The 26693-nt window shown below is 38.8% G+C and overlaps 2 protein-coding genes across 2 annotated transcripts in view; both read left to right on the top strand.

The window, feature by feature from the left end:
* Positions 1-16648, top strand: part of BRWD1 (bromodomain and WD repeat domain containing 1) — a 50125-nt gene extending 33477 nt beyond the window's left edge. The window contains exons 31-41 of the mRNA XM_063180825.1: positions 509-629; positions 2315-2440; positions 2971-3046; positions 3559-3603; positions 3701-3847; positions 4523-4675; positions 4938-5107; positions 6633-6868; positions 8111-8302; positions 9121-10095; positions 12936-16648. Coding sequence (XP_063036895.1) covers positions 509-629; positions 2315-2440; positions 2971-3046; positions 3559-3603; positions 3701-3847; positions 4523-4675; positions 4938-5107; positions 6633-6868; positions 8111-8302; positions 9121-10095; positions 12936-14077 — 3383 coding nt within the window. The 3' untranslated portion in view covers positions 14078-16648. The remainder of the gene's footprint in view (positions 1-508; positions 630-2314; positions 2441-2970; positions 3047-3558; positions 3604-3700; positions 3848-4522; positions 4676-4937; positions 5108-6632; positions 6869-8110; positions 8303-9120; positions 10096-12935) is intronic.
* A 1669-nt stretch (positions 16649-18317) lies between these two features.
* On the top strand, positions 18318-25971 carry PSMG1 (proteasome assembly chaperone 1). Its single transcript, XM_063180812.1, has 7 exons — positions 18318-18451; positions 18666-18748; positions 19964-20115; positions 20445-20507; positions 22452-22650; positions 23963-24099; positions 25788-25971. The coding sequence occupies exons 1-7, from the start codon at positions 18330-18332 to the stop codon at positions 25860-25862; spliced, it is 831 nt and encodes a 276-aa protein (XP_063036882.1). The 5' UTR covers positions 18318-18329; the 3' UTR covers positions 25863-25971.
* The last annotated feature ends 722 nt before the right edge of the window (positions 25972-26693 follow it).

The raw sequence follows: 26693 nt of genomic DNA, 5'->3' as shown, positions 1-26693 counted from the left end.
GGGAATGAAGTGAAAATGTTACCAAGGCTTTCCCTCACAAAGGTTTAGGGAGGTAATCAAAAGGAGAAGGAAGAAAAAGGGAAAACACAAAAAAGAGAAATTGCACCTCTTCCTGCACTAAAAAGAGTAGCCAAGGCCAGGAGAGTTGTAGAATCATGGAATGGATTGAGTTGGAAAGAATCTTAAAACGCACCCAGTGCCACCCCAGCCATGGCAGGGACACCTCCCACTGTCCCAGGCTGCTCCAAGCCCCAGTGCCCAACCTGGCCTTGGGCACTGCCAGGGATCCAGGGATGGAATTCCATCCCAGCCCTGCCCACCCTCCCAGGAACAATTCCTCATTCTCAGTCTCCCATCCAGCCCTGCTCTGTGTCAGTTTGAAGCTGTTCCCTGTGCTCTCCCTCCATCCCCTGGAAATTGTCTCTTTCCTATCAGCTCCTTCAGGCCCTGGAAGGCCAGAAATGAAGTCAAACAGTAAAATGTTGCTGTTATTGCTGTTTTTCACCAGACATCTCAGCAGCCTTTGCTGGCCCTGTGGACCTGTGCACGTACCCCAAGTACTGCACGGTGATCGCGTACCCCACGGACCTGACCACCATCCGCACCCGCCTGGCCAACCGCTTCTACAGGTGAGTGCTGAATTCCAGCTTCTGCAGGTGAGTGCTGAATTCCAGCTTCTGCAGGTGAGTGCTGAATTCCAGCTTCTACAGTGAGTGCTGAATTCCAGCTTCTGCAGGTGAGTGCTGAATTCCAGCTTCTGCAGTGAGTGCTGAATTCCAGCTTCTGCAGGTGAGTGCTGAATTCCAGCTTCTGCAGGTGAGTGCTGAATTGCAGCTTCTGCAGGTGAGTGCTGAATTGCAGCTTCTGCAGGTGAGTGCTGAATTGCAGCTTCTGCAGGTGAGTGCTGAATTGCAGCTTCTGCAGGTGAGTGCTGAATTGCAGCTTCTGCAGCTGAGTGCTGAATTGCAGCTTCTGCAGGTGAGTGCTGAATTCCAGCTTCTGCAGTGAGTGCTGAATTGCAGCTTCTACAGCTGAGTGCTGAATTCCAGCAAGCTGACACCCCTGCTCTGAGCAATCCACCACTTCAAACCACCCAATGGGAAAAAACTCCCTGCAGTTACTTTAAATTCAGATTTTGAAGTGCTGTCCTTGAGTTACGTTGAACGTGAAGAAGGTTAAGCTGTTGCTATTTTCAGAAATGAGCTTAAACACAAGAGGTGAAATGTTAAATATAAACAGCAGCATTTTAAATGATAAAAACTTACAGAGGAGATAGAGGGAAGAGTGTAATGATGGCAAAGCTGTGGTTTGCTGGATGTGCTGGTCAGCCATAGCTTGAATATATATCTAAGTATATTCTTCATCTAGACCTGCATTCAGCGTGTCTGTAAATACAGTGAAGAGGCATTAATAGTGATTTTCCTCCTGTATAAGATGGAAAAAATATTTTGGGAAATAATTGGAACTTCTGTAGGTGAAGAACTGCAGACTCGGGGTATCTCTGCTTCACAGGAATAAAGAAATGGGAAAATGAGTTGTAAAAATGAAATTACACATTTGTGGCAGCTCATTTCTACCAAGTTGTAATTTCAATTTGTAGCAGTTTCTCAAATCTTATTTTTAAGATTTTACATCTGTCATTTTACAGGGGGCACTGTTTTCAGTGGTCAGTTGGCCTCAAAGCAAGGTCTTTAAGGGAGAACAGAAAGGAACATCATAGCTGGGATTCTTTAAAAATATAATTAGACTAAGCTCTTGTCACTCTTTTTTAATTGCTTGTGCTTTGCATTTATACATTAAAAGTTCCTCAGAATATGACTTGTGTTCCATTTCTCAGGCCTTTGTAATAAGCAGCTTCTGATATTTCCAGAAGAAATGTGATCATTTAGAGTAGTGATTAAATTATATTTTTCCCCCTCCTTTTGAATAAATTAAATATAAGCTTTTTAAAATGATTGTGTTTTTTAAAGAATCCAGGAAATCCACAGTCCTTGGGATGATTTCAGTGATATTTTGTGATTTAGGGGTAACAAATGCTGGTGCTTACTTAGCCAGCTGCATTAACTGAGTTTTTATGTACCAAACTGCCCAACTCATGATTAATAATGAGTTGGGAAATGAGTGATGAAAGCTGTGCATTGCTGGTTCTCCTTTCTTGGGTTTGCCATGGAAAGGAGAAGTTTGAGACTGCCCTGAAGGGCCATAAAACAGAGGACATCTAAATCTAAATGGAGAGAAAACTACAGAGATTATAATTTTTGCTGGTTTTAAGCTTTTCTGTAGTATTAAAAGTGCAATATTTTCTAATTTGAAGGAGAATTTCAGCATTGGTTTGGGAAGTGAGATACATTGAAAGCAATGCCAGAACCTTCAACGAGCCTGGGAGTGCTATTGCCAGAGCTGCAAAAAAAATCACCACCCAGCTCCTGAAGTTTATCAAGTAAGTGGCATTTTAATCTAAATAATGCTTGAAATCCTGGTGCTTTTGAAGAGAGGAATGTAAAAACAGCTCAGGATCCCTGTGTGGTGAGCTTTGATTTTCAGTGCACTTGGGAGGACAGGTGTCTCGTTCTGAGTGTTACCTTAAACACTAGCATGTTTAGCTTAGAGGCATTTTACCTTTTCTCCTGGTGTTACAGACCCAAAGTGTCCCTTGAGATTGAGTATGTTAAGTAGCTCAGCCTGTAAAATGTGATTTCTGTGCTGTCCTGTGTACAAGTTCCTGTTGGAGCTTGTCTGACTTCATTGAAAAGTTAAAATAAACTGAGAGGTTTATTTAGAAATAAGTTTGGGCAGCCTTCCTGCAGCTGGGCAGGCCCCTTTCAAATCCCTAATCCTGATTTTTATATTCTGCTTAATGCTCAGTTCCTGTCTTCCCTTTAATATGGAGCACTTGGTTGTGGCTGAGTTGAATTTAGGAAATAACAACATTTCTGCTATTCCAATAACAGAGATTTAATTGCATTGCAGTGACCAGGACTGTACAAATATTTTTGAATTATGTAGCACAACAGATGATGAGCAAGATTGTCATGATGCTGATCTGGTAAGTTGTGGGGTTTTTGTGGAAAACTCCAGTAATTTATGGTGATAAGAAAATACCAACAACCTTCAAATATTGTTGGTAAAATTGCTGAGCTATTTACATAGCTAATACAAACATGGGCTATATTAGGAATTTTTATGACTGTTTTATGTCATTATATTATATTATATATATTATATATATTATTATTTTATGTCATTTATTAGTGAATTGCATTGCTGGTAATATTTAGTGACTGAAGTTCAAATCTGTTGAGTAACTTCTAATTGCAATTTCTGATGGTGGTTTTTCCTTTTCTCAAACCACTGAAGATTCCAGACTCCAGCTCTTGTCCTTATCTAGGATATTGCTTTCCAAATCTCCCAGATGCTGTGGTGTATTTTTTATCCTCATCTTTTGAATTAAGAAGAAAATTTAATTTTACCACAGTTTCAAATCTAATGACAGTTTTAACCTCCATCACCTCTTTTTTACCTATATCACTTTAAGATAATTGATTTTATTTTGTGCAGGATGATGAACAATGTGTTCCAAGAACATCATACAGAAGAAGAAAAGTGAGTTGGCCAATCTTTACCTTATAACCCAAATCAGGTTGAATTTTTTCTTGCTGTATTCCAGTAATATTTTCCCTAACTTCTTTTCCCCCTCAAGGGACGGGGCTTAAAAAAAGGGAAAAACCTGAAAAGTGGCTTTGATGAAAACTGCTGGAAGAAGCAGTGCATGGAACTGGTGAATTTAATTTTCCAGTGTGAGGATTCTGAACCTTTCAGGCAGCCAGTTGATTTGGATCAATATCCTGTAAGTTGTACTTGATAACCTTAATAGATTCTTCTTTTCTTGCTGTGCCTTGTAAGGGGATTATTTTAGAAAAATCTGTCTTTTCTTAATTAAAATTAGTATCTTGAAGGTCTAAAATCTGTTACCTGAGCCTGAGCTATGAATTTGATTTTTTCCCTCTTTTTTTAGCTGTTCATGGTAATCTTACTACCCCCTCAATCTCTTTCTCCCTCTAAAAACCCAACAAATTTAATCTAAAGGAAAAAAGAAATTCTTTAGAGCACATAACTTCTCCTGGTAACTCCATATTTTAAGTCTCACTTCAGGGTTTAAAAACATCTTGAGGTTCTCTAAAAAACAAGAATGTGAGAGAAAGAGAGCTTGAGGTGTTTTGATGGGGTTTGATTTGGGGGTTTTTGTGTGGTTGTTGTGTTTTGGGGATTTTTTTTTTTTTTTTTTTTTGCTGTTTTTTATAATAGATCTGTTGTTTCTCACAGTAAAATTCATGGGATAATGAAAAAGATTTTAAATCAAACTGTCTCAGCAAAAGTGTTTCTTTCTGCTGTGGTGCTTCCTTTTTCACTGCTGCTGAAGATAATTGTGTAATTTTAGCTACTCCAAAATGCCAAATAAAATTCAAAAGGTTTTTTTTCCTTGATACTTTCACAGATTTTTTTTTTTTCATATTTTTTATAGGATTACAGACATATTATAGACACTCCAATGGATTTTGGTACAGTGAAGGAAACCCTGGAAGCTGGGAATTATGACACTCCAATGGAACTGTGCAAAGATATCAGACTGATATTCAGTAATGCAAAGTCTTATACTCCAAACAAAAAGTCAAAGGTAGCTGTCACTATCTGGGGGTTTGTGAATGAAATAAATCTTATTTTGCAATTTGTTTATCAGTGCTTTTGATAAAGCTGCTGGCTGGGTAAATAGTGGGGAGAAATAGAAGAAAAATATTTAAAATGTAATTTTCTGTTTATTTGGTGTTACACACAATTGTTTATGCTTTTCCTATTGCTTTTTATGCAGTTTTTAATATTACAAATACTAATCTTGGATCAAAGGCTCTGTTTTTAATAGAAAGCACTTCCTTACCCAGATTTACAGTATGACCTTGAGATTGTCAGCACTGTTTGAAGAGAAAATCCGAAGAATTGTTTCAGATTTCAAAAATGGGCAGAAACAGAATGAGAAGCTAAGGAGGAACCAGAGGTACAGCAGAAGATTCAATAATCAAAGCTCAGTGCAGCAGCCCACCAAAATGCTCAGGTAATCAAATCATAAAGGTAAAAAGATCTATCTCAGCTGACTGATACTCATATGGACTCTCACATTTAGTCTGTGAAGAGAAGAACAACTGACTTTTTAAATGATTTATAACCCCAGTGAAACTTTTTATAATTTTCATGCAGTAGAAAGAATATGTTAAAAAAACAGGGACTTTTTATAGTATAAAACTGAGAAATACCTGGAGACAGAAGGGTAGAAAAGGTTGAGTTTTTCTTTAATATTTGAATCAGAAAATCAATATTTAACTAAAATAATGAGGAATGAAACAAAGATTACTTTCTGGATATATTACAAACATGAAAATCTGCATTAATTACATATTTTGTTACCTACAGAATACAGTCAGTCCTATGGAATTTCTAGAAATTGTCACTTGCTGTAGCTTTCAGTTAGGAGCCAGATTTGCCTTTTCTCTTGAAGGCAAACCAAGCTTTTGACACAATTGCTGTTTGACATGATTAACTAATTTTCCTAATTTGCATGTGGAACAGAATACAAAAGCTAAATGTGGTCAATTACTGACACTGAACTTCTCCCTTCTGCTGCTGTCCAGTCTTCCTTCTCTGGCAGGGAAAGGGCAAGAGTAAGAGTTTTAATTTTAAAAAAATTTTAAAAACCAGAAAAACCCCCAAACAAACAAAAAAACCACCCCAAACTTAATTTTAAAACCCCCAAACCTAATTTCATGGGATTACTTTTATATTTTAAAATAACCACCCACCAGGACAGGCAGAAATTGTCTTTTGAATCTCATTTGTGCTCACATCTGGAGAATTGTGTGGGATTGTTCAGTGGGGCACAGCAGAAGTGAGGTTTGGGATAACAGAAATTACCTTGTGCACCTGGATGAGTGTCTGAAAACCTGCAATGTAAAGAAAAAACTGACAAAAAACCAGTTCTGTGGGTGAAAATAATGGATTGAGCAGGATGGCAGGCAGCACTCAGGCTGTGGAGATAAGGAAGGATCAGTTTAGTGAAATTTTCTTTATTTTAAATAGTGAACTGTAGGGTTCCACCTTCTGTGTGTGTTGGGAACTTGGTTTATTTGGAGGAATAATAATAATAATAATAATAATAATAATAATAATAATAATAATAATAATAATAATAATAATAATAATAATAATAATAATAATAATAATAATAATAATTTGCCTGTATAGCATTTAGTTGGAGGCTCATGTGCACCTAACCAGAGGCTGGGAGTCCAGCAGGAATTGAGGCTGCTGCAGTGGAAATGAGAGAACATGAATTGTCTGGGGGACATCCACCATTAAATTCTGTTTCTCAGAGCAGACAGAGATTGTCTCCTCTTGTGTGACTGCCTAGGACTGCAGACTGTGATTTAATCAAAGTAAATGTTTTTAATGTTTAGTAAATGTTCATGTTTATCCTTGCCAGAGGTAAAACTGTCCCACACCACATTAGCTCATAAAAAACCCTCCTAGAAATAAAAAAGTGAATTAAATGTTGTTGTCTTCTCTCTCCTACTTTCACTCTCCAGAAATCTGAAGCAGAAGCCACTCAAGTCTCAGGCCAAACTTGAATCTGAGCAGGAAGATGCTTTTGCTCAGCCTACCTCAAGCAGAGCTGCCTGTGTCACAAGCCATAAACCCAGCCCTGGCTCCTACCAGCACAGCTCCTCAGGAGAATCCTCAGACTCTGCCTGCCTGGCATCCTTTGAGAGGAATGGGAAAGCCAGATCCACACCTCTGGCCAATTGTTCTGCTTTGTCATCAGGTCAGCATTTACAATTGCTGCAAAATGAGCTTTGTGTTTTTAATGTGAATTTTTTTCCACAAGGTTGAGGGTTTTTGTGTGAGGCACAGTTTTGTGTTTTACTGGATTTTGGACGCTTACATTATTTACAGTGAATGCTATAAAAAGATTTGTGTACTATATATAATTTTTTTGCTTTGATATAGTATATTTACTATATATACTATTTACTGTTTACTGTATATACTATTTGAAATAGTATGTAGTAAATTTACTTTTATTAATGAAGAAATGTGTCAACAGAAGAGCATAGAGTGTTTGATGATTGCTACTGTATAAAATACAGGTTGTATGCCCATATATGTATATTTATATTATATAAAACTTCTTACAGAGTATTTGATAATTGATATTGTATAAAATACAGGTTGTATGCCCATATATGTATATATATATAATATATATATACCTATATATATATATATTTTATATATGTTATATAAAACTTCTTATAGAGTATGTGATAATTGACACTGTATAAAATACAGGTTGTATGCCCATATATGTATATTTATATTATATAAAACGTTTTATAGATTATTTGATAATTGATTCTATATAAAATAAAGGTATGCCCATATATGTATATATAATATATATATATACCTATATATATATTTTATATATGTTATATAAAACTTCTTATAGAGTATTTGATAATTGACACTATATAAAATACAGGTTCTATGCCCATATATGTATATTTATATTATATAAAACTTCTTACAGAGTATTTGATAATTGCTATTATATAAAATACAGGTTATATGCCCATATATTTATATATATGTTATATAAAACTTCTTATCCACAATTAGCAAATGACAGAAATTCCCTTTTCCCCTACATCTCACCTTGAAAAAATTCAGCTTATTTCAAAGAATAAGAATGCAAGTTCTGGTAAAATCTGTTAGAAAATGTTCTGTGCTTTGGGTTTTTTTGTAAACATGCTTTTCACTTAAATCTGGTGTTAGAAAAGAGCTGTTTTATTTTAATTGAAGTTTTAATACAGGTTTAAGAAGCTTCCTGTCACTGAACACTGTATGAATATGGATTTTGTTGAGATATCAGTTTGATATTCAGGCATGAGAATGCATTTTAAGATAATGTGAGAAAATTCTGAAGATTCCAGGATCAGCAAAATGTAACTCTTAACTGGAAGCTGTTTAGAATTCTAACTGCCAATTGCTTTTTTTTTAACAGAGAGTGAAATAGAAGGTTCTGGGGTTTCTTCATCTTCTTCCTCTTCATCTTCATCCTCCTCAAGCAGCTCAGAAGACAGCAAAGGCTGTGCTGGGGCTCCTGTGTCCCCCTCTCCCCTGCCCAACGGGGTGTGTAGGAGGAACAGCAGCCGCAGGCTGACCCGCAACCGAGCTGCTCAGAGGAAACAGACAGGTGGGGGCAGGAGTGCCTTGTCAACAGCAAGAAAAATCCTAATTATTTTATTTATATTTATAAAAAATAACTGAGTGGAGTTAGCATTTTTAAAATTGTTTTATGTGTAAGATACTCTCTTTTTTTACTGATGTGTGACACTGTTCACAGGGGTCCGAGGATGAGGGAGGAGACGAGGATCTGTCTCCATGTTTCAGAAGGCTGATTTATTACGTTATTATTTTATGATATATATTATATTAAAACTATACTAAAAGAATAGAAGAAAGGATTTCATCAGAAGGCTAGCTAAGAATAGAAAAAGAAGGAATGAATAACAAAGGCTTGTGTCTCAGAGTCAAAGATAGCTGACTGTGGCCATTAAATAGAAACAACCGCATGAGACCAATCCCAGATGCACCTGTTGCATCCCACAGCAGCAGATAATCATTGTTTACATTTTGTTCCTGAGGCCTCCCAGCTTCTCAGGAGGAAAAATCCTAAGGAAAAGATTTTTCAGAAAATATAATGGCCTCACTGGTGCTAATTTTGAAGCTCTCAGATAACTACATTCAACTTCTTAAAAGATTTTTTCATGACTAGGGGAAGGGCAGAAACCCAGAGCTGGGTGAGAGGGAATGACTTGCAACATATCTTAAGAAAAAACAAAACCAGAATGTGCAACCACATGAATCTGAAATTTATGACAGCAAAAGCACCTGACTGTCACTAGGGCTTATATTTCATGCATGTCTGTGGGTTGAACCTGTCCCTGTTTTGGCAAGGTTTCAAAGCTGCTGTTCCATATGTAAGATATTAATCTCTACTTTCCTTTACAGGAACACTTCTTCAGGAGAATGGGAACACAAGGAAAACAGTCAGGAAAAAGTTATATGGAAGTGACTCTGAAAATACTTCAGCAATGACATCCGAGTCCCTCAGGAACAGCAAGGGCAGGCACAGGAAGATCCCACGCAGGAGTGCTGCTGTGGCTGCCAACAAGCTGAGGCTGATGAGTGATGTGGAGGAAGAGGTGTCGAGCTCGGAGAGCATCGGGCTCTGCAGGAACAGGAAGCTGCCGCACCGCAACGCCTCGGCCGCCGCCAGGAGAATGCTGCTGGAAGGCTCAGAGGATGAGGCAGGCCTCAAGTCTGAGAGTGACAAAGAAATAGGAGAGCAGCTCACCAAGAGGAAAACTCTTTCTCAGACTGGTTGTTCTGCTCCACGAAGGAAATTTGTCAGCGAGTCTGAGAATGGAAGTTCGGATTCTGAGCCTGACACGCAGAGCAAGCAGAAGAGCTGGCAGAGCAACGGGCACAAGCTCAGGGGCTCTGTGTGCTCTGTGTCTCCCAAAGGGAAAAGTCCCACCTTAGACTTGTCAGAGGAGGACTCCAAAAGCCATAATTCTGAGGATGGGGGCAGCCAAAAGGTTTCTGAGCAGTCAACACCTGCACATCACAAGCCTGCAGTGAGCAACTCTGAGGATGAGGCGGACTCTGAGCCGGACAGGTGGAATGGCAGGAAAGCCTCTGGGCTGCAGCTGTCTCCTCCTTTAAAAAAAGCAAAAGTCTTGAGTGATTTAGAGGACACAGCAGAGTCTGAAGCAGAAACCAGGGAGGAGGAGAAGAGTTTTGTGTGGGAGAGCTTGGTGCCCACTAAGATTGTGAGGGGTTCCAAATCTGGAGCTGCCTCCGGCTTCCATCGCTCTTCGGATTCGGACTCGGAGAGTGATTCCAATAACAGCAATTTCTGTGAAACTTCTTCAAAGGCAAAGATGAGGAAGAGGAAAGGAAAAACAAAAGTAGTTAGAAAAGGTAACATTTTTAAAGTTAATTTCTCTATTTCTTAATACTGAGTAGAGGACAGAGGAAATCTCCAGTAGAGCAGTGTTCTCTCTCTTTGTTCAGCTCCTTCTTTTGAGATAACCAAACCCTCTGGTTTGCAGTTCTGTTACCTTGCCTTAATTTTCTGTTGAGATTTTCTCTGCTACAGCAGATTTACAACTGTTAGTTTCAGTTTGAAGTAAATTTATTGATCATTTTCCAAAATAAATTTGATGGAAAGGTGTTTAAATTATTCTCACATCCATAGTGTGCGCCAGAACCTGAAACTTGATTTGAGATTTTATTTTGTTAATGATCTGTAGAGTCCTTAACACAGGCACTTGGCACAAGTAAGATTTATATTCCACTTGTTACAGAAAGTGAAATTCCTTTATTTTTGTGTTTTATTCTGTAATTTTATCTATCAGTCAGACCTTTGTGTGGTGGCTGATAATGATTTAGAGAGTTGGATTGGTTTGGGGTTTTTTTGTCATGTCCACTGTACCTTCATATAATCAGGAAATTAGTCCTGATTTGGAATTTGAAAGACTATTCAGAGGTTGGTGTTTGGTGCAATCCTTCCAATCCTGTCAATATGCTTTAAGAATCTTAAGAAAATGATTGGTTTTGAAATTAATTACTATGTCTGTTAAGATGACTCTGTCTTGACCATTTTCCACAAGAAATATTTACTTGTTTTGTCCCAAGATCTTATATTTAATACATTTATAGGGGCATAGTTGTAGAGTTCCTATATATATATATATATATATATATATATGTGTGTGTGTGTGTGTGTGTATATATATGTATATATATATATGTGTGTATATATATATATGTGTCTATATATATGTATATATATATATGTGTGTATATATATATATGTGTCTATATATATGTATATATATATGTGTGTATATATATATATGTATATATATGTATATATATATGTGTATATATATATATGTATATATATATATATATAACTGTAACTGTATATATAACACACTGCTCAATTAGCCAGCTAAACAATTTATGTGGAAGCTTTGCTTTAGTTATTTTTAATATAATATATATATATATTATATAAATAATACAAAATCTATTTTGATATGTAAAATAGTATATATATATATACTATATACATACATATATAGTGTATATATACATACATACAGTCTGTATGTAGTTCTGTAATGTATATTATGTTATATATAATACATATTACAGGTATGGAGTGTTTAGCATGGGATTTTGTATATCAGAGAAGATTGAAAGCAGAGTTTTCAGGTAAATTGTGCCAATACCTTGTGGGCTGTAGTGCCCCCTGCAGCTGAGCTGGTTGGAGCTCAGGCTGGATTTTCCTGCCCAGTATTCCAGGTTTGGAGTTTGGCCTGAGCTCCAGGACACCCTGATCAACCAAATTTTCACATCTTTGTGGCTTTTAAAAGCTCCTCCAGTTTCTGGGGGTACTTGGTGTAATGCTCCCTCCTTCTGCCTGTGCCACCTGCTTGTAGCTTTGCAGCTTTTATTCCTGGATGTTCAGGGGAAAATTTCAATACTTTTTATTATAGATTTGTTCCAAATTTAGGATCTTGTATACAAAGTATAATTTCAATATTCTGGCAGTGTTGCAGGAAGGCTGGACTTTATTCTTTAGCTTTATGGTCCACTTAATAATATTGGAGGACAGTGTATAATATAAGATCTAACTCTTCTTTTTAGTCTGTGGATTAATTCACCTTTTATACAGCATTTTGCAGTGTGCAGCAGAAGTGTTGTGCTTTGGCCATAAAATCACACAACACAACTACTACAAGTAGTAATATTCATGTATCATTTCTGGAAGCTTGTAACAAAGAAAAGAAATTAATTATCCTTTGAAAATGTAAAAATAGGAATATGCTGGAGTAGTACATAAAAGGATCTACATTTAAATAAGGACCAGATTTGGTATATTAAGAGATTGTTAATATTGGTACTCAAGCTGGACATTTGAGTTTATGCCTCATAATTTTCCCCTCTGTTTATATTTTTAATTTACTTCAAGAACTTTTGATTTTTTTTTTTATTCACATGTATGAATTGTCTTATTTAGAAGGGAAACACTGGTGTTCGTAGTATATGATTTACACATGGAATATTTGTTTTAAAACACAGCATTAGGAAGTTCTATATTAATTTTAAAGACAGTGAATTGAAGATTCACTGTTAGCAGCAATTTGATTGTTAAAGTCATAAGGAGCTGAAGGGTTTCAATGTTCTCCACCTGGAGCCATCTAAAATTGAAATTTAAAATCCACATGAAATTTGCATCCACGTGAAATATTACAGTTTCTTTTTTAGGATAAAAAGTGTAAAATATGTAATTAACATTGCAACTTCTATTCTAGTAAAAGTTGCAATGTTAATTACATATTTTAGACCTCTTATCTAGTTTTCTATCTACCTTTTTATGTAGACATTGTATCTACCTTCTATCTACCTCTAGTAAGAAAAATACAGCTTTTAATGATACAAGTATTAGTAATATGACAGCATTTGTTTGGTAAGTGAGAGAATTTGTAATTTATTAACTAATTAACAGGATGATGCTAGAGAAAGCTCTTTAGAGACCATGAAAAGTTTTAAAAGTGACAATCTCAAGAGTTAAAAGTGTCGCTGGGATACTGCTGGTATTTTTAGTAAAGAATTCAGATAAATTGAACTGAACAGTTGAAATTCAATATTTGTGAATTTCATTAGAAGTGGCAGCGTTTGGCCATAATAAACTAATAATTTCAGGAATGTAAGACACTAAAAAGAACTTTTCCATCTTCCTTTTGTAGAGCAAACATCAGAGGAGGCCAGCCAGAGTGGTGCCAAGGTGCTGAGGAACAGGACGTGCATCATCAACTACAAGAAGCACATCAGGGTGTGCAGCGTGGGGGAGAAGAAGAACCCCCGCAGGTGTGCCACGCTGGCAGCCAGCAAGATCAAGATCATGAGTGATGCAAAGGAGGAATTATCCAGCTCAGAAAGTGTTTACCCAGCCAGGAAAAACCGCAAGCAGCTCCAGGGCAGCGTGTCCTCAGCCTGCAGGAAGAAGCTGTTCAACAGCTCTGAGGTGGACGCTTGTTCCAAGTCTGAAAATGAGAGTGAGCAGGTTTGTGGTAGGAAAAAAGCTTCCTGCTCTGAATCTTCTGTTTCTAAAAGGAAATATATTATTGAGTCTGAGAATGAAAGGACTGACTCGGAGACAGAGACTCGGAAGCAGAGTGATAACCACGTGCAGCCACACAAACCCCTCTGTGCTGCAGCTCTGAATAACTTTGACTACGACTTCTCAGAGGAGAATTCCACAAACCACGGGGTAGAAAATGGGGGAAACTGGGGAATTTCTAGGCAGGCAGCTTCAGCCCACAACCATTGTACGAGTAACTCCGAAGAGGAGGTAGATTCTGACTTGGCTAAACTTGAAACTAAAAATACCAGAGTAGCAGCAAATAAAAAACCCAGAGCTTCTTTCAAGAGATTAAAACGGGTGGATGACTTAAAGGAAGGAGAATCTGAAATGGGAGGGAAAAGAGAGGAGAGAAGAGAGGAGAGAAGCTCTGTCTCTGAGGATGTGGAAGCACCTGGGACTGCAGGAAGCTCCAAAACCACCTTCCCGTGTTTCTCCTCGGACTCTGGGACCGACAGCACCATCTGCAGCGACGCCGCGGACACCAGGAAGCGCAAGAGGAAATGCAAAGTGGGCGGGAAGGAGAGCCTGAGCCACGACTCTCTGCGGCCGTGCCGGCGGCGGCCGCAGCGCAGGAAGCGGCGGAAAGGCAGCCAGGAGCAGGACTCGGAGGAGCTGGAGTTGGGCCGGGCCCGGCGGCGGCCGCGGCGCTCCAAGATCCGCACGCGCAGCGGCGGCCGGCGCACCGTGCGCTACCACGACGACGACGACGACAGAGCCCTCGAGGAGGCCGCCTGTGAAACGTAACCTTAACTAAAGGATAGCCAGCCCATCTCTTTGTTTGTTTGTTTGTTTTTCTTTTATTGTTTTCTTTTTTTTTTTTTTTAATGGTAATAGCACTAGAACTCGTGATGGGTGCTGGCTCTTCTTTGTCCTACATTTCAGGGAATATATTTATATTTTTCTATGAAAAAGTTATGAATGTGATTAGATGATGACTTTCTCCTTTTTCATATTTTGACTTGCACTTGCCTGCCCATGTAGCAGCATTTAGCACAGATGCCAAAATGTGCCTCATTATAGGGGCAATTTTTTTGTCTTTACTGGTATTTTATTACATATAAACAAGAGTTAAAAAAAAATGTTAAAACACTGCAAACAGGTTAATAGCAGTATGTTGAGTATTATTGTTATGGGTGCTGCAATGAAATACTACCTAGGTCATGCAACATTCAAGAACAGATTTCAAACATCTCTAATGCTGTATGAAATCATCTACAACAGTAACAGGCTTCTAAATAATAGTACACACTCTAAAAACCTGGTGGATGCAAACATTGCTTCCAGAGAGGAATGAAAAGGCTGAAAACTCCACGGCTGGGTTCAGTGCAGCTGTTCAGTGCTCTGTACAAGCAGTTACCAGTGGAGAAGTTTATTTGCCACTTCCAGAGGCTTTGGTTCTGCTGACAGGTAGTACATCATTAATGTGACTTCTATACTGTAAACTTTTAAGATTATGAAATGCAGGTGAACTCTTGGGCCTAAAAGGGTTTTTGTGTGTTTTCTTTATAAAATAGAAAAACAAACAAAACACTTGTTCTGTTTTCTTTATGCGTGGAAAGCTTGAGGTGCAGGATTCCGACATTCCAGACCTTTTTTTGCTACGTTTCTGTTGTTTCTCCATATTTAAAGTGTTTGAATGTTGGATTTCCCATTGATTAAACCTTACCAGTTTCTGAGCTTTGCAGTATATCTCCTGTTTTCACAATGTTTGAGGTGGCTCTCGTGGACAAGAAGGAAAATTTCTCCAGGAAAATATGTGGAAGTCCCTGGTTGAGCACATGGCAATAACAAAACCACACAGCAGCTCTGAATTTTTAGTTTTCCCTGGAACTGTGCTGGTGGGAGCCCCACAATGGCTGCCCCCAGCCCAAAACCAGGGAATCTCTGCTCCTTCCCACTCCAGGGTTCCTTGTTTTCTCTGCAGCTTCCCTTTCTCACACTTTGGAAAACTTGGTCATTCTTTGAAAATAAAAATTAAAAACTTGGTCATTCTGTCATTCAATAGAAAATGTGGCAGAGTATCAGATTGACCCTAACCTAGCTCATGTGAACTGAAATAGCAAGTTTGGGGATTGGTTTTCCAGCAGGTTGGACTGGTAGTGGGATCTAGAAGGGTTTGGGGGTAAAAAAATCAGTGCAACTGCACAGTGCTGGTGAATAATGACAGAATTTTTACAAATGGAAATCATCATGGAAAAATGAGGCTTCCAGCAGTGAGAGCCACTTCTCCAACACCCTCACTGACATTGTTTGCATTTACCCTCACTTTTGCTATGCCAGATGTTATCTCAGCACAGAGAAATACTCTTTTTTTCTTCCTTAACACTTCATGTGAAGTTCAAAAATAATTTAAATTGTTCTTGCCCCAGGAAGTTTTATTTAGAGCGTAGTCTTTAATAGGATACAGCAGAATTCTGTAAATTCAAGGTAAATGTTTATCTGGATTCTTTATTTGGTTTCTGAAATACAAACACAGTTGTGTTTAGTGATAAAACTTGAAGGTGGCTTTGTGTTTTCTTCGAGGAGCAAACTTTGTTATAAGAGAGGAAGTCCACCAATTTTTTTATATTTTCCATAAACTTGATTATTTAGCAGCTGATTATTCTGTGTTCTCTGGAGTACAATCTCTAATTTGGGAATAATTGAATTAAATATAAAATTTTTGTTAATTTTCAGTTTGAACAGCTAAAATTTGGCTGGTGGGTTTGTATTTCTAGTCTAGGCTTAGATTTTCAAAGCTGGATTTCTTTCAGGGGCTGTGTTCTGTCACTGCACACACAGGTTCATGTCCCTGAAAGCTGGAGAAGGTTCTGGCCTTGGGGCTGCAGATCCCACAGGAGTCACTGCCTTAAGGACCCTGACACTTCATTTTCTAGGCAAAGCATGTGCTGGTCTGTATTTCCTAATTTTATACACATAGTGGGAAGAGAAATTATTAAACTGGAAAGGTATTTTGAGTCTTTCACCCTTTAAGAGTTTATTTATTTTTAATTTATTAAAGGAGCATGGTGGCTCTTGTGGGACTGGCAGTCCTTTCACCTTCCTTGAAGTGAGCATTTTTGGTTTTGTCTAGCTGTACTCAGGGAAGTAAAGTAGTAGTCCTTTAAAAGTAGGATCTTTATTTAATGTGACTTTTGGGGGGTGTTTTGGTTTGTTTAGAGCAGGACCTGAGTGTGTGATGGTGATCAGGCAGCATGAACAGAGGGAAGCATTAAAGTGCAGGACAGAATCGTAAAGGAATCAAATTCATTCATGTTCCAGGCTTTGATGATGTACATGTGTTAGTGACCAAAGTAAAGCTGTACATACACCTGGGATGTGTGGATTCTCTCTTTGTATTTTCTGCTTCTGCCAGGGTTGGGATTGAAGGCACTTGAGATGGTATTTCCTGTTTGGACTCAAGCATTTATTATTTCTTATCAGTGTAACAACCTCACAACCATGAGTTCAGCAGTCTTTCATTACAAGGCACAGAATGGCCAACAATCTCTTGTTACAAGGTCTTTTAAGACTAAACTGTCCAATTAAGAAATTATACTTAGATTATTTTCCCTTTTAACCCAATAACATCCCTCAAAGCCCTCAATGCAGACTATTCTGTCCAATTACAAAATACCACCCAAACCCATGAAGAGCAAGGAAGAAGAAGGTGAAGAACAACCTGCCTTGGCCCTCAAATCTCCATCTTGCTTCATATTTATTACTGTATTCTAAAACCCCAAACTTTTAAGTTTTCCACCCTGTGGTATTACACACTTCTAACCAACTACATGCCCGTAATCCCAGTGCTGTCACTCAATTTTGGAAGTCTTCTCCACAGCCTCAGGTCAAATGCAGTGTTCTCTTGTGAGTCTGTGCCTTTCAGCACAGAAAGTTTAAAATTCTCAGCATCCAGGATTCCAACAGGATGTCACTGTGCTCTTACTTGGTTCAGCCAGACCAAGGGACAACAACCCCGTGGGGCTGGAGAGCTGGAAAGGCCCTGGGGGTGCTGTGACAGGGGCTGGACACGAGCCCAGGGGTGCCCAGGGGGGCAGGAGGCCCCTGGCAGCTGGGCTGGATGGGGAATTGTGTGTGCAGCAGGAGCAGGGCAGGGATTGTCCCTCTGTGCTGGCTCTGAGAGGCCCCTCCAGGGCTGGGCCCAGTTCTGCTCCTGCAGGAGAGCCCTGGAGGGGCTGGAGCGTGTCCAGGGCAGGGAACGGAGCTGGGCAGGGGCTGGAGCCCCAGCAGGGGCTGAGGGAGCTGGAAGGGGCTGAGGCTGGAGCAAAGGAGGCTCAGGGGCCCTCGTGGCTCTGCACAAGTCCCTGCCAGGAGGGCACAGCCGGGGGGGTCGGGCTCTGCTGCCAGGGAACAGGGACAGGAGCAGAGGGAGCGGCCTCAGGCTGGGCCAGGGCAGGCCCAGCTGGGACAGCAGCAGCAATTTGCCCATGGAAAGGGAGCTCAGGCCTTGGCAGGGGCTGCCCAGGGAGCTTTGCAGTGCCCATCCCTGCAGGTGTCCCCTGGAGGTGGCACTGAGTGCTCTGGGCTGGGGACGAGGTGCCCATGGGGCACGCACAGCTGGGACTTGGTGACCTTGGAGGGCTTTGCCAGCCCCTCCAGGGATTTTGGGACTCTGGGATTTCCTGAGGTTTGTTCCTGTCCCTTTCACCTCCATCCTCTTTTGGGAGCTGTCGCAGCCGGGGTGTCGGGCGGTGCTCCAGGGAACAGTGACAGGACAGAACGGCATCGAGGTCAGGCGGGGCAGGTTTAAATGAGATATCTGGATGATTTTCTTCACTGAAAGGATGGTTAATCCTTGGAAGAAGTTGCCCAGGGATGCAATGGAGTCACCATCTCTGCGAGCCCTCCAGACCCGCCCGGACGTGGCCTTTGGTGCGAGGTTCGGAGGTACCGAAGGCACCAGGCGCTGCCGCCGCCGCCTCTCCCCTCAGAGCCCCCGGCGCCTCCCGCGCCTGCTCCGGCGCTGAGGGCGGGGCCGCGCAGGCGCGAGGCGGCCATGGCGACTTTCTTCGGGGAGGTGGTGGTGGCCCCGTCCCGGGCCGGCCTGGACGAGGAGGAGGAGGCGCGGGAGGAGACGCCCGAGGACCGCGAGATCCGCAGGGAGATCGAGAAGAAAAGGTACCGGCAGCGCGGGGAGATCAGGGAAAGGTTCTTCCCTGAGAGGGTGCTGGCACTGCCCAGGCTGCCCAGGCAATGGGCACGGCCCCGAGGCTGCCGGAGCTCCAGGGATGCCCATGGTGGGGTTGTTGGGGTCTGTACAGGGCCAAGAGCTGGTTTTGGATGGTTCTTGTGGGTCCCACCCAGCCCGGGCTGTTCTGTGTTGTTTTCCCAGGGAGATCCAAGTGCTGTGGAGCTGTGCTGAGGAGTCCCTGGTGTGCTCCAGATTCATCGTGGCCATCGGCAGGAACGCTGCGGGTGCGTGCAGAACCTCAGCTGCTGGGCTGGGGATAAACTGGGGAGGCAGAAGGTGGCAGGGAGGTGGAAATGTGCCAGGACATTCCCCGCTCCAAGCCCCAACTGGGGTTGTAAATGTGCCAGGACATTCCCAAGCCCCAGTGTCCAACCTGGCCTTGGGCATTTCCAAGGGTCCAGGAGCAGCCACAGCTCCTCTGGGCATCTCCACCCTCCCAGGGAACAATTCCCTCCCAAACTCTCATCCAACCCTGCCCTCCTTGAGTTCACCTCGTTCCCCCTTGTCCTGTCATCCCGTTACCTTTTGAAAAATCCCTCTCCAGCTTTCACTACACCCCTCTATTTACTGAATGTGCAGCTCCTCCTTTAGCAGCAGAGGTTAAACCTGGAGGCAGCTGAGTTGTCCCAGAGAAAGCTGAAGTTCCTCTGTGCATGTAAAACACAGTTATTATTACAGGTGCTTATTTCTCTTGGAAATTGATGTATTTTCAGTTGAATACAAGAAGTGAAGTATGTTTTAGTTTGGGATTTCAGTTAGGACAATCCCTCTTTTCCTTTATCTGGTTTTTGTTTGGTAAACTCTCTGGGATTGTTTATTAATTGGCAAAAGTTTTGATCTGATAGTACCCACAAGTCTTGCTTGCATTGAAGTGACATTTAGATGACATTTAGATTTTATCAAAGTTAACTTTGCTAATTTGTTTGGGTTTTGTTCAAGTTTTTCCTTGAAAAATGGTAATAGATATTTTGGATCTGTCTTCTGTAGCTTTTGACAGGAGTTTGATTTATTAACATGTTTGCCACACTCTTGCCTTTGTTTTTTCTAAAATCAGTGTAATAGTTCTGCCTTGCTGCTTCAGTGAGTTTTGGTTTTAATCTGCTATGTCTGTTATGTCAGAAGGTATTAGAGACCTAATATTTCACAATCTTAATTAATACTAAAGAAATTGAAGTTGATTGTAATGCTGTAACTCCTCAGAACAAGTGATTTTTATGTTAGGGATCTGTATATGTTGAACACCTCTTCATCTTTTTAAATTTGAGTACAGCAAGGTTATCACATTGCTGATGTTTCTTAGATTTGGTCAATAAACTGATAAAAATGAGTTATTCTTCCTTCAGATTGCAAAGGAATAACCTAATTTAGTCCAGCTATTTATTTGTAAAACAGAGGTTTTATTCTTTATAAATTAACACTATTTTTAATGGGTTTTGCAGCTTTCCTGTCATCTTTTATCCTGGACTCTGTGTGCTGGGAAGTGATTGGAGTTGTGAAGCTGTGGAATGAGTGGTGCAGAACATCCAGCAGCACAAATGTCCTCCCCACAGACTCTTTCTGCTTGTTCTACAGATTGATATCAGACCCCACAGTGAGTGACTTGAGCATTAATTCCTCTGTGGTTTGGCTTTCTGAAAAGGAGAAACTTCATCCACCCCCAAACAGGCCACTGCAGGATCATGGGTTAATCTCATAAATGATCTGAAGGGTTAAAACTAAAACTGTGTGAAGTTCAGCACAGAATGTCACAGCCTCGTGGCTTCACTGCATTTGTGAGCAAAAAATCCTCATTGAAACAGAGCCAAACCCAAAATAACTGAACAATTTATTGTCTGCAGCCACATCACCCTTACAGGTGATGCTGAGCTGCTGCTGTGCCCTTTAAACCACTTGCTTACACAAATTTTTACCTTTTTTTAGGTTTTATTGTGCCAGTGTAGTTGCTATGTGGCTGAGGATCAACAGTTCCAGTGGCTTGAGAAGGTAAAACTGGCAAGGAAATAAATGGAGTAATAAAATCCTCTGTTTATTAGGATGGGGATCTTTTCTCTGATACTTTAACCATGACAGTGTTAAATAAGTTTCCCATGTGGTTTTCTTTTATTAAATATTCAAAAATAGATCAATTTACTCTCTGCAGGATCAGTGAAATCCCTTTCTGTGCTGCCAGCTGTATCTGCTGTCAGCTCCCAGCTGAGTGGTTTTGGACAGTTTCACTTTTGTTGGCCCTTAACCACTTCCCAAACATTTTTCCTGCTTGCTTTTCATTTCCCATGCCTTATTTCAGCTGCATTTCACCTCTGGGAGAATTCTTCCTTCAAAAAAAAAAAAAAACCAGCAGCAATTTGTCCAGCTGCCAAAGGATCCCCAGCCAAACCAGTTGTGGAGCTGCTGGGTGTGTTCTGTGCCTTTCCCAGGGGGCAGCTGGAGATAAAGGTGCCTCCCAAGCAGAATTTGTCCCATTTCTTCCCACATTTAACATTCCCAGGGCCTCACCCCAGCATTATCCAGGTACAGGAGCCCTGCTGGCTCAGGGAAGTCCCTCCAAATATCATCATTTTGATTTTAACAAGATAAAGCCAAGGGGTGAATGTTCCTCCTGTTGATTTTCCTGATGGATTTGGGTCACTGCTTTGCCTGCAGGAAGTGTGGCTGATTTTGTCTTGTTGTCTGTCTGCTCCCTGCCTGCCTTTAAATCTGTGCTGAGCTGATGGAGCAGCAGGGATTCTGAAGCTGGGCTTAGAGATCAGTACAGCTTTGCTGGGGGATCACAGCTCATTTGGAAGCTTAAAAACCCTTAGACCTCAGATTTTTGCTGTATTCCACACATTCCTGCACTTCATTTGAAGTGGGATTGCAGGAGAGAGATGGCTGGGGGTTGTTGTCTTCCCCATTTGTGGGTGTTCCTGAACAGCAGGAGTGTGGTTGTACCAAGTCCATGTTCCTGAGTATTTTTACATTTTGTGGTTGTTGGTATTTTTAAATGTGCAGCAGAAACAACGTGCTGCCCATCCTTTTTCTTTTCATGTGAGTGGCAGCCCTGTTCTGTGTGGAAATCCTGATTTCCTGAGCATCTCCCATCTGCACAGGTCAGATCTTTACCTCTGGGTGGGTTTTCTCTGTAAGGATCACTGACAAACCAGAACACACAGGTTGGATTTTGCAGCCATAGATTCCAGCCTGTGTTCCCAGCAAAGCAAGTGGAAAATCTGTGGGCTTCTGAATATTCCTGTCAGATTTCTGTCACATTGGTGGCACAGTGACAGTGATGGGAGGGCACAGCTTCCCTCCTGGGACTGGTACACAGACAGAAACCTGTGTAGGCAACTTTCTGTCACAGTTTCCAAATTCTCTATTTCCTTTTCCCTTGTTGGTATTTTGTAATGTTCTGAAGGTTTTGTACTTCAAAACTTTGTTCTTTGAATATGAGAAAGAGAAGCCTAAATTTTCTTTCTCAATTCAACTTGAATAGAATGAAATAAAATCAGTGTATCTAAAATAAATTGTTTTACAATATTGTAGGGCATCCAGGGAGCACAGTTTTCATTTCAGATGTTAAGCAGCTCAGTGAACTGCTTGTTTTTATTTGGAATCCTATTTTTCTTTTTTTTTTTACAATCACCATTAATAAAGCAGTAAATCTTAATATATTGAATACAAAGTGCTGAAAACATAAAACCTCTCCAGAAGATCACTAGACTTAGTAAATATATCAGCTGTTATTTTGGGGTTTTTATCTCTAGCCTAGGAGCAATGCCTGGGAAATTTCTACCTGAAGGTTGTGATTCAGACTGGTTTTGGTCCTGCAAACCTGAGTTCAAGATAAATGAATCTGAAATTGAAATGAATCTGAAATTGAAATGAATCCTTGAGGTTCTTCTGCTTTTATTATGAGAATTTTTCCTGATGTGTTTTTTTGTATTTCAGGTTTTTGGCTCCATGCAGAAGAAAGGCTTGCAAGTCACCATCCTTTCCACGTGTCCTGTAGCTGATTATAAAACTCAGGAATCCACTCTGACCCTTGTGTCTCCATTCCTGAAAGCCTTGAAGACCAAAGAATTCCAGGAGCAGGTCTGCTGCCCACTGCTGGAGCAGCCCAACATTGTGAGGGACCTTCCTGCTGCTGGTACTTTGCAATTCCACTTATTTACACAATTCCCCCTGAGGAACATCCCTCTGCAATTAGAATTTTTGCTTAATTGTGGGAACTGGCTGAAAATTCAGCTTTTTAAAAATTAATTACTGACAGATTCACATCTTACATATTGCCCTGGAGAATAGGGACAATTTTCCAAACCAGCCATAAATCATTTTCCCAGTTATGTGTGTGACAGAAATACTGGGAAATTCTCCAGTACAGCCTTACAAAGCATTTTGTACAGTGGGGTTTTTTAGGAATTTTACTTAGTAATTAAATAAATTTTATTAGGAATTATTTTCATCTGAGCACCCAAAATAAAACGTCATAAAGTCCTTTCTGTATATAACAGGTCATGAAGCTTGCACAGATCCACTGATCAACCCCATGGAAAAATTAGGTTCAGTTTTTTATGTAATTTAATAAAAACCTTGAATTTTTGCATTCTAGAATCCCTAATGGTAGCAGCATGAGGAAAAGCTTGTCTGGCAGGAGCTAAAAGTGGATAATTTTATCTTGTTCACATTCCTTTTTATGGGTTTTCTGGTTGGGTTTTTTTTTGGGGGGGTTGTTTGGGTTTTTTGCAGATGTTGCTATTATTTTTATTTATTTTCTTATTTTTATTTATTTATTAAATATGTGATAAAATATTTTACTGGTTTTATTTATTATTTTCATTCCCTGGATATCCTACATTTTTATTTCTTTTCTTATTTTTATTTATTTATTAAATATGTGATAAAATATTTTACTGATTTTATTTATTATTTTCATTCCCTGGATGTCCTACATTTTTATTTCTTTTCTTATTTTTATTTATTTATGAAATATTTGATAAAATATTTTACTGGTTTTATTTATTATTTTCATTCCCTGGATGTCCTACATTTTTATTTCTTTTCTTATTTTTATTTATTAAATATTTAAGAAAATATTGTTTTTATTTATTATTTTTATTATTATATTATATTATATTATATTATATTATATTATATTTTATTTTATTTTATTTTATTTTATTTTATTTTATTTTATTTTATTTTATTTTATTTTATTTTATTTTATATTTGTTTTCATGTACAGTTTCCAGGTAGGGTATGTGCCAGCAAAAAACACCTCCATTTAACAAATTTTTGATTTTAACTAATTTTCCTTGTATAGCTGGGGGATGAGTGGCTGCTCCAGCAGTCAGCATCCTGAGCTGGTAATGGAACTCCCATGGGTTTAAAATTCTGATTTTTCCAGGCAGAGCAGAGATCCCTTTGTGCTGAGTTTAACAGATTTCCTTTCCCTGTGTCAGTGCTGAGTTACTGCCAGGTGTGGGACATCCCTGCAGTGCTCTACCAGTGCTACACTGATGTCATCAAGCTGGACACAGTCACCATTGAAGCCTTCAAGCCTCTGCTCTCTTCTGAGCTCCTGAAGAGTTTAGCCAAGGTAAAATTCCATTTTTATAATTAATGGGAGTTTTTGTCTGTTTTCATCTCTTGCATTCTGCTGGGTTTGTTCCCCTGTGGGGATTGCACTCTACAGCTTCCTTCAGAACTTCATGTTGGATTTTCAGGCTCTGCTAATGTATGAATGTATCAGGGAAGGATTTTTGTGCTTGTGTAAGCTGCAGTTTGCTTTGGAGTTGCCTCATTTAAAGCTTTTTGTTATGTGTTTTTTTTTTATTTTTACATTTTATATTCATATATCAGATGGCTCTGCTCTAGCTCTGTATATGCCTCTCTTCTGGCATACAGGAAAGCTTCTTAAAATAACCCATTTTGACCTATAACTTCATTTTGGAGCTAAAAAGCCAAATTTCTGAAGAAATTTTACACTAATCCAGCCTGGCCTTGAACACTTCCAGGGATGGGGCAGCCCCAATTTCTGTGTGCCACCACCCTCACAGTGAATCCCATTGCTCCCATAAATTCCCATTGCAGCCCCTAAAATGAATGTTTTCCTCTTTCTGAAATGTTTTTAATTGAATTCTAGTTGGTTGAGAACACTTTGAACCCCGATTTCAATGCCCAAAGAGGTCTGTGTGTACTGAGGTCTTTATTTCAGTCCTAAAATCAGTTTTCAGTGCAGCTCATTCTGTTCTGCTGAATAACTCTGAGTAACACATAAATATTTAAACTCTGAAGGAGAACAATGACAGAGAACCTTCCCCTCATGTCCAAGCAAGGAGGAATGCAAAATAATAAATCCATTTTCTTGCTGCACTGCACATTCCTGTGGATAAATTCATTCAGAAAACCTGAGTTTTGCTCAGTTAATATTGATACGATATAATGTAATATAATATAAATATAATGTTATGTTATGTTACGTTACATTACATTACATTACTATATTCTATTCTATTCTATTATTATATATTCTATTTTATTATTATATATTCTGTTCTATTATTATATATTGTAATATAATAGATAATATAGTATAGTATAATATAATGTAGTAAAAATATAGTATTAATATTATATATTATATATTATATATTATATATTATATATTATATATTGTAATGTAGTATGTAATATAATAATATAACACAATATAATATACTATAACATAACATAACATAATATATATAGTATAATATAATATATATAGTATAATATATAATATAGTACTATATAATATATAGTACTGTATTATATATATTATATATAATATATACTATAATATATAATATAATCTATATTATTATATATTATAGTATATAATATATAATATTATATTATATACTATATAATATAGTATTATATGGTTTATATTATATTATATTATATTATATTATATTATATTATATTATATTATATTATATTATATTATATTATATTATATTATATATATTATACTACACTAATATATAATATATACTATATTATATATATTAGTGTATATATTATTATATATACTAATACATATAATATAGTATGATATAATATGGGATATTTATATCTTTAATTAATCTAAATAAATAATGTATAACTATATAATTATAATATCTAATAAAATTCAGTAATATCTTAATAAAAGTGCTGTTCAGAGTAATGAAAATGGGGCCAGGGGAGCTCTTGCTTTGTCCCACTCTGTGGCTGATGCTGATCCTCTCCTCCTTTCCCCAGGATGCCTCTGAAAGCACAAAGATCCTGAAGAAGTTCCTGACAGCCAGTGAAACTCACAATAACATCTACATCTGACAAGGACAGTTGTGCTGCACTTTGTAAACTCCAGTTTCTTCTCTTGAGGACTCCTGGGATTTTATTTTTTTTCCTTTAATAGTAGAATAAATTTCAGTAGATTTTTTTACTTTCCCGCTCATTTTTGTTGTTTTAACTTCATCACTGAACACCCTTCTGCATGGTTTGGAAGATTCTTCTGGAGTGATTTTAGGAAAGATTTTGGATATGAAAATCAACTCCTTTTTTTTCCTCCTGAAGGGATTGTTTTACCTAAAAGTATTCCTTTTATATTTCAAAGAGGAAAATGCAGATAAGGAATTTTGTCTGTATCTAACAAGACCTCTCCATTTTTTACTTTATTTTGAGATATGAAGGTTTTTCTAATATTTGATGCTCTTCAAAGATTTGTCTGTGATCAAGAAAATGCATTTTCTGTCCTTTCCCATCCACAGAGAATTTTGCTTGTGTTTATTTATGGCTCCACGTGCCCTTTTTAATGTATATATTGATACAAAATGCAGTAATTCAAGTGTGGTAAATGCCTTTAAAACTTGCCAGTGAAAAATAACCTCTCCTGGTCAAAGGGGCTGGCAGGATCTCAGGCTGCCTCAGCTGTGTTTGCCAGGGCAAACTGATTTATTTCACTTTAAACTACCAAAATTTGGGCAATGGTAGAAATAATAAAAGATCTCTTAGGCAGAGAATGTGATTTCTAGAAGAAAGTAAAAGGTTTTAAATTGTCTCAGAAAATTCTCTGGAAGCTGATAACAATTTCAGCAGTTTATTTCAAGTACTAGCTAGGATTGAGGTGCAGTTCTGAGTTGTACTCTGTTTAATTTAACATTTTGT

The sequence above is a fragment of the Melospiza melodia genome, chromosome 2 (genome assembly GCF_035770615.1).
Source record: "Melospiza melodia melodia isolate bMelMel2 chromosome 2, bMelMel2.pri, whole genome shotgun sequence".
NCBI lineage: Eukaryota > Metazoa > Chordata > Aves > Passeriformes > Passerellidae > Melospiza > Melospiza melodia.
The sequence above is the reverse complement of the archived record's forward strand: the minus strand, read 5'-3'. Positions and strand labels throughout refer to the sequence as shown.

Excerpts from the sequence above, each read along its gene's own strand:
- PSMG1 (XM_063180812.1), top strand. The coding sequence starts at position 18,330 with ATGGCGACTTTCTTCGGGGAGGTGGTGGTGGCCCCGTCCCGGGCCGGC. Across the intron at positions 18,452-18,665 it reads AGGGAGATCGAGAAGAAAAG|GGAGATCCAAGTGCTGTGGA; the intron begins GTACCGGCAGCG and ends TTGTTTTCCCAG. Across the intron at positions 20,116-20,444 it reads GATTGATATCAGACCCCACA|GTTTTATTGTGCCAGTGTAG; the intron begins GTGAGTGACTTG and ends ACCTTTTTTTAG.